Consider the following 8,308-nt stretch of genomic DNA (forward strand, 5'->3'; position numbering starts at 1 on the left):
AGATTAACCAAGTGATGGAGATTGAATCTGAGATTAGTGTAGTCGAGAGAGGAAGAGAAAGGCAGTTGAGAAAATGATTTTTGATATATCAAAAATGAAACAGAGAAGTACACTATATACTGATATTAACTTAGTTAGCTACTGGGCCCCACACGTGTAACTAACTAACTGACTCTGCTGACTATCTAAGCTAACAGACTAGCTAATTACACTTAACACTAACTGTACAGTATTTCACAGAAATGAACATGGATTTTGACCAAATAACGTCCACAAGGACCAACTGCAATATCGAGGCTCAGTTTGCGTTTCTAATAGGGCAAAGAGAAGGATACCACACCATGACGGCAAAAAAACCTGTTGCATGCAATAGAAAAGCTTCAAACGGCATACCATCCCAGGTTTGCCAAGCCAAGATATTGGTCTGATTGTGTCCATGCCCAAATAAATAAATCAGCTAGTTTAGCAAGTTCATTTCTCAATTTCTCCGCAGCAAGAAAATTGAAGCAACCGATTGAATTTAAAAGAACAGGAAAAGCAAATAACACAAAAAATCCAGTAAAAAACACTGAAAAAGTGGAAAGAGGTAGAAGAAGCACTCAAGAGAGAGAAGGTGAAGAAGAAAGGAACATAAGGCAACTAAAATGTGAAGAAAGGACAAAGGGTCTAGCAATAATCAACACGTGGAAACCAAAGAAGAGTTGAAAAGAAGTGAAGAATGAAGTGCTATGTACCCTCACTTTGGATAAACAACCTTCACTTATTATATAGTTAAAAATAGAGTTTCAGTTGTCACAATTTTAAAGTAATGGGTTCAAGAGGTTTTTATAACTTACTAGCTTCTGTTCACGTGCGTTGCACGTGTATCCATATTATCAGTACAACACTTTTTAAAATTCGTAAACTGAATTTATAATTATATTTTTCTACATCAATGTTGAAAGGTTAATTTAGTTCTAAAGGGTTAATGTTGAAAGACAAATGTAAAAACTCTAAAGCAATGATAAGTTAATTTTATGGCAAATGCAAGAGAACTCTTCATACACTCTAAAATTTGATCTCAAAGATATGTGATACTTGAATAAAATTTTTTCTATATATACCTGGTTTCTCATTTCTCGAGAGTAACTAAAGGGTTGCATTTGATTAGTGTACTATATATGTACATGTATTAAAAGTATTCATTCAGTCTCTACATCTTCAAGCATTATTATAATGGCTATATTATTACCCATACGTATTTATTATAAGTTGCTTGAGTACAAAATTGAAGGTAAGTTTACTTTTTGGTATAAAATAATTATATAAATAGTGTTTAAGTAAAGGGTAAAAAGGTCATTTAGGTTTTGATGGATATTTTAGTAATTTAATCTAACACTTTGGGCTTCACACTTATAATATAGTATGATGATTTGATTTACAATTATCGTAAATTTTTAACACATATATAAAAGACAAATCAAAACTATTAAGTTCGATTGAACTTGTAAATTACTCTCATCATCCGCTTTTGGGCCAGTTGTTTCAACAAAGTTGAATATGTATGCATGCATGTTTTAATAAGTCTTAGCAAATCATCAATAACGAGTCCAAAATAATCTGTATTTATGAGGCTACACTTAGTGAGCCAAAACGACAATAGGAACTACTGACAGTCATAAAATATGGTCAAATATTCTAACCTTCTCTTAATTAAAAATTAAGCTGGTAATATAATCGAACCCTTGGAGATGGAGAAAGGGAAAGAAAACAGTAAACTCATTTGGAATATGATAAGAAAAGTTTAGGACTGCGTATCTTTCAGTATGCCCCAAAATTGTTGGTTAAAGTAGCATTGCCACTAATGTTTTAAAAGGCGAGGGCGTGACGAGGCGAAGCGTAAGCCTTGAGACATGGGGCGTAAGTCCCACGGATCTTTAAATTTTACTAATTTCAAGAATTTTAAGATAGTATAAAATTAAAAAATAATTATAAAAATTACATTAAATCACAAAATTATAACAAATAATCTATTTAAAATATTTATAAATTTTAATTCAACTATGAATAATACAAAAAGTATGACATATATCATAATATGCAAATTAGTTGCAACGTCGTTACAACTCAAACATCAAAAGTAATATATTCGATGCGAAATCTTATGTGTATCTCTTAAGGAGTAATGAATCTTGAAAGAATTTCGATATTATAATTTGAGATTTTTCTTAAATACTCCTTTTATTTAATATGCTTTGTGTTTGAAAGAGAATTTATATAAAAATATAATTCACAATTTAAATATGATTCTCTAGTATAATTTATTTATAAGTTTCAACAAGTTAATAAAGTGACACATAATTTACCATACTATATCATGATAACTAATTATTTGTAAATAGTTACGAGCTAATACTGAGCTATTAAATTAATAAGTATTGTACCTCGTAAACGTGAAAAAAATATTTAGGAAAATAATTATAAAAAAAATTATGGACTAATATAATAAAGACATAACAAAAAGTTAATAAATAAATACTTTTAAATGAAAGATNTTAATAGTGTGGAAGTCATGAGGAAATAAGGTAAGAAAATAATTGAAGACTGATTGTAAATCAATCACATAAGACTCCCTTTAATTAAGGGATTCAAATTCATATGGCTATAAAACAATTAAGGAAAGAAATTAATCAAACACTTGTGTAAAGCATGCAATTGAGGGTAAATACATAAAGTTTATTTAAGGACAAGGTCTCTGAAATACACGGTTGTACAATTTAAGGAAGAAAATCAATTAACAGCCAAGAAATCACAAGGTCTGAGATTTGGTGTGAATGAACCAAGTCAGAAAGATGGAAAAGGTTTTCACTTAAGGAAAATCAGCAAACAATCAATTAGACCTATTAAACGGGAATTCTGAGTCAATCACTAGTTTGAAAACCTTTTTGAAGAAGGATTCATCATATATAAATCATACAGACACGTTAAACATGAAAGAAACTTGTCATAAAATCAGTAGAAATTCCAGTATAGGAGAGTTCAGCAAAAATTCAGAATTGTATGAAAACAGAGATGTTCAAACTTGGTTTAGAGACCCAAAGTTAGACTGAAAGAATTAGGGGGTCTTTTGAGCAAACCCTAAAGCAAGGATGAGAGGGCAGGAAACTGAATCGAAATCTTGTTTGGAAGCTTCAGAACACATGAGAAACATGATAGCAAAGTAACATGCAATCACAATAGAAGGATTCAAAGAATATAATGATAAATACTGATAAGAGTAGTAAAAAAAGCATGCTTAGAAGAAACATAAACGGGGCTTTGTAGAAGGCAAACAAAGAAACTTAAAACTTAGCAGGAAAATACAGTAGAAGGGCACAAGAACACCGGAAAAGAATAGCAGAAAGCATATAGGAAAACACAGTAAGATAAACATATCAGAACATGGTAAAAAATACAGTAGAAAAGCATATCAGAACATAGTGGAAGAAAACAGCAGAACATAGCATAGAAAACACAGTAGAAGGAAGAACGGAATATAGAAAGCAGTAGAGGAACACACGTGGTAGAAGGAAAACATAAGAACACGGTAGAAAAGCATACGAGACCATAATATAGGAAACATAGTAAGAGAAGCATATAAGAACATGATACAAGAACACAGTAGAGACAAATACACATAAATGACAAAGAAAAATCATAAAAACATTTAAACGCTTTTTCAGAAAACCCTAGATCGAAAAGAAAGGTTTTTGAAAGTGGTTTTGAAAGGAAAGTCGAGAGAATCGTTTAAAAACTTCAAGTAAAGCACAGATACACAATGGATCTAAGAAAAAATCGGAGAAAACCTCGAATAGTTAGGGTTTCAGAAGAACCCTAAAATGAGAAAGGCTTTGAAAAGGTCCGATCTGAGTCGGAGAGGATAAGAATCAAGCTCAGAAGACCAGGATACGCCGGAGCAAAGCCGGAGATGGCCGTAGAACCTTGGATCGGTGGGGATCTGAACGAACACATTCGAGGTCAGACCTCGAACCTTCGAGTACCAAGCGTATAAGAGCAAAGGGAGTTGAGTTTAAGCCTCCCATGGCCTGATAAGCCATGGATTCCGGTGGTTTCGAGTTTGGAGACGGTAAGAGACGATTAGGGTTTTGAGAACATTCAAGAGAGTTCGAGAGAGTGGGGTGTTTAGAGACGGCTGGTAGAAGAGGAATAAGGCGATTAGGGTAGTCGATTGGACTAAAAAAGGCAAGAATGAATAGGGGCCGTTGATCTCTGAGATCAACGGCCAGGATAAGAGGGGATCTGGGTCGGATAGGTTTTAGTTGGGTCAGGGGCGGGTTAAATCAAAAATTGGGTTAGCCCGTTTAAGATTGAAATTGGGTTTTAATTGAGGGTTGATTTGGGATATAATTGAAATAACTTCAGATCTACCTGCGACTTTACATTTAATTCAGACCATCCAAACTTTAAGATATAAAGGAGAGGAGAGAATGACATTGAGGTGGGTAACTTTATTCATGATGGAGAAAATGCAGAATATAGGATGGCAACTTGGACCATAAGTAAAGCAGGAAATTACATCATATAACCTTGAAAATGGATGGTCTTAATTTTTTGACCCCACTTGCCCATGGACAAACCGTTAAGGTCAGAATTCAAAAGTTTTACCCTGGGTAAAAACTTGAAGTACGAGGGTAAAAAAATCAAGATCACTCACTTGCTATGCCATTTTTGTAAATCACCCTAAATAAAGTCCGGGGACCTGTTCAGTGGCAGCCCATTTTCAAGTACTGGAAGTTCATACACAGGTGCACTGATCTCCAGTATATTATGTGGAACTTTCCTTGTTGCAGCAAAATAGTGGCTATTTTCAATGACTTTGCAAACGCTGACTATATTTGAATGACCAGTCCAAAAACTGGCTAGCCCGTGCTATTTTAACCAAAAAGATTAGCGTAGGGTTAGGGCTTCCTGGGCTAACGCAAATTAATCCGCTTCTGTAGATCTGTGTTCTATCCAGTTAAACGCAAATATTTGAAATAAAACAATTAATACTTCTTAATCCTTAACAAAAAGATTAAAGGATACGTGTGTCATATTAATAGCATACAAACTAATGAAACCAACTTATTAGGTAAATAACTGTGGATGCTAAAACCCACCACTTAATTATACAGGTACCGACACTATTTGGATTGAGATTAAAAAAAAATGCAATAAATAAGGACAGTATGAGAAATTATCTAAATATGATATCAGAGGAAATAGAAAAAAGGAAATTAACCATCTAGTATGCATGAAGAGGCATTGAAAATTGAAGGACATGAACACTTTTTTTAACAAGAAAAGTTTAATAACGAAAAATGATCATTGTAACAGTGGTTTGCTCCACATATAGAGTATATTATTGAACTATTGTGTTTTTCTTTTATCATTTAGTACTTAAATTCCACTACCGACTAAGTCATATTAGCACGGAATTTCTCCATTCTCAAAACTTGCATTTGAGGTCTTCAGTTTTCAGAAATCTCATTTATCCTACCACATCCTTTAGTAGTGAATCATTATGTTGAATATCCAATGCAGTAGTAGCAGCCTTTTCTTGAACATGAGAGAGGGGGCAGGGGTGGGTAGCCAAAAAGAAAAGGAAAAGAAAGTAAATTAAACCATTAATTTAAACCATTAACCTTTGATTTAGTCCACTTGTTTGCTGTTTTAAGACATGACTATGACTAGTCAGAGTTACATGTGTTAAGTGATTTCTAGCCAACCCCAAGGGTTTTCTATTCTTCCTTTCTTAATTCTAGCCGGCTAGGGAATAGGAATTTAAAAGAGGACAAAATTCGAGAAAAAAAGTTAACAATGTGATTGTGTAACCATAGAAAAATCAGCTTCAGCTGATGTGGTGAAGGGTCCAAAAGGACAAGGGCAGAAATCTCAATTAGTCCCCTCTTAATCTTTCCCAACCCTAACACTTCTCAATCCTCCACAATCCAACCTAAGTGAATTTCAAGAACCAGAAAAAACAAAGTGCACGAATTTCATTATAATAATGGAATCTGAAAGTTCATCAACTTTTCGGACAGCTCGATCGAGTGAGTAAAATGTTTAGAATGTTTATATGGGAGTATATATGTATACACAGACACAAAACGTAAAAAGTGTTTTTGCGTGCCTATTATTTGCAAGTTATTGTGTTTGTTATTTGCTTCTTATTTGAATTATCAAGGACTCATTTAAGCCCTAATACACACGTCATTATTCTTATGGATATATATTCCGATCTTCTATGACCCTTGTTATACTTATTTTGCATTCACCTGAGTGCAATTATCTTTGGAATTAAGTAAATTCAAGATTCATTTGTGCCCTAATGCATGTCATTTCACAAATGGCACTTCTCTTTAGACTAAGGTTTTTATTTATTTATTTATTTTTCTCTAGGTGATATTTTTTATAACAAAAATTAAATACAAAGGAGGCGGACATAAAACCAATACCTCTCAAGGTAAATACAAATTGCAATTGAAAGACTTGTTTTCTACCCAGTACATACATGTCACAGATCCAAGATATGACCATGAATCTGCCTTATGTACTAACTACTAAGCACTTGAAACTATTATGCTCTTCACCGATCATTATTTGTTGTGAAATTATGGTTCAGAGACAGTGTCAAGAAGGCAGTATATTGATCGATAATTAGATACATGAGTCCTATGTATTTATACAGTATTTCATTCTGTATTTTCGGCTATACTACATAGAATAGGACTCTTCTAGGATAGCTAATACAAGGAGTCCTAATTTTTCTAAACTAGGACTAGGTGATTGCATAGTTATCAGGTTTGTTAGCGTGATCATTATCTTCAACGCTTCCCCTCAAGCTAGTGGGAGGTGACTTCACTACACCTAGCTTGTCTCGAAAAAACCGGAACTGGTCCTTGCCATGAGCCTTTGTATGAACATCTGCTAGTTGGTCCTTGGACCTACAAACTGAGACCTTGAGCTACCTTCTCTCTGACAAAGTGGTAATCTAGTTCTACATGCTTAGTTCTAGCATGCATTACTGGATTTGTAGTCATGTATAGAGCACTCAAGTTGTCACAGAATAAGACAGGAGCAGTCTTGATATACATTCCAATGTCTTGTAGAATATAACTTATCCAGGTAAGTTCAGCTGCAGTTGCTGCTAGTGCTCTATACTCAGCTTCAGCACTTGACCTTGCAACAGTATTTTGCTTCCTTAATGACCAGGAGACACAATTTGCACCAAGATGTATACTGTATCCAGTAGTAGACCTCCTTGTAATGGTACATCCTGCCCAGTCTGCATCTGAGAACGCATACAACCTGAAGGAAGACTGTGATATGACTTTTAGTCCATGATCGATGGTTCCTTTGACATACCTTAATATTCTCTTTACTGCTTGTAGATGCATGCTGTTTGGATTCTGCATGAATTGACTTGCAAGATTAACAGCATGAGTAATGTCAGGTCTTGTGAATGTGAGGTACTGCAAGCTTCCTACAATGCTTCTGTAGGCTGAGGGATCAACTGCTTTGCGGGCTGCTTCTTGTAGACCATGCTTCTGAGCAAGTGGAGTACGCATTGTTTTTACATTTTCCATATCCACTCTTCTAAGCAGATCATTTGTATATTTGCTTTGGTTCAAGTGGATTCCTCCAGGAAAATAGCTCACTTCAATACCTAAAAGTAACTCAAAGGTCCAAGATCCTTCATAGCAAATTCATGCCCCAGCTTTTGTACTACTTCCCCTATCTGTCTTGAGTTGCTTCCAATTACAATTATATCATCTACATATAACAAAAGTAATATTGTTCCTTCTGCATCATGTAAATCAGCTATACTGCATTTGAAACCAATATGAAGCAGAAATAGGCTAAATCTTTCAAACCAAGCTCTGGGAGCTTGTTTGAGACTATATAGTGCCTTTTTCAAGAGACAGACATGATCAGGATATATTGGATTAGTGAAGCCTGGTGGTTGAGTCATATAGACTTCTTCTTGTAGATGTCCAAGTAGAAAGGCATTCTTAACATCTAATTGCCTAATGCGCCAATGTAGAGTGACTACAACAGAGAGAATAACTCTTATAGTTGTAGCTTTAACTACTGGACTGAAGGTTACTTCAAAGTCAATGCCTTCAAGTTGTGAGTACCTTTTAGCAACTAGCTTGCTTTGTGTCTTTCTATTGATCCATTTGGCTTCATTTTTGTTTTAAACACCCACTTAGATCCTACTAAATTCATTGTTGGAGTTCTGGGAACTAGTATCCAAGTTGCATTTTGATGTAAAGCTGCTAATTCT

At 34.5% G+C, this 8,308-nt stretch overlaps 1 protein-coding gene across 1 annotated transcript; it reads right to left on the reverse strand.

Moving 5' to 3' along the window:
• Positions 1–6,965: 6,965 nt before the first annotated feature.
• LOC109209041 (uncharacterized mitochondrial protein AtMg00810-like) lies at positions 6,966–7,589 on the reverse strand. Its single transcript, XM_019372209.1, has one exon. It carries the CDS (start codon positions 7,587–7,589, stop codon positions 6,966–6,968), a length of 624 nt encoding a protein of 207 aa, XP_019227754.1.
• Positions 7,590–8,308: the final 719 nt, after the last annotated feature.

Source organism: Nicotiana attenuata, unplaced genomic scaffold (genome assembly GCF_001879085.1).
Source record: "Nicotiana attenuata strain UT unplaced genomic scaffold, NIATTr2, whole genome shotgun sequence".
Lineage (NCBI taxonomy): Eukaryota > Viridiplantae > Streptophyta > Magnoliopsida > Solanales > Solanaceae > Nicotiana > Nicotiana attenuata.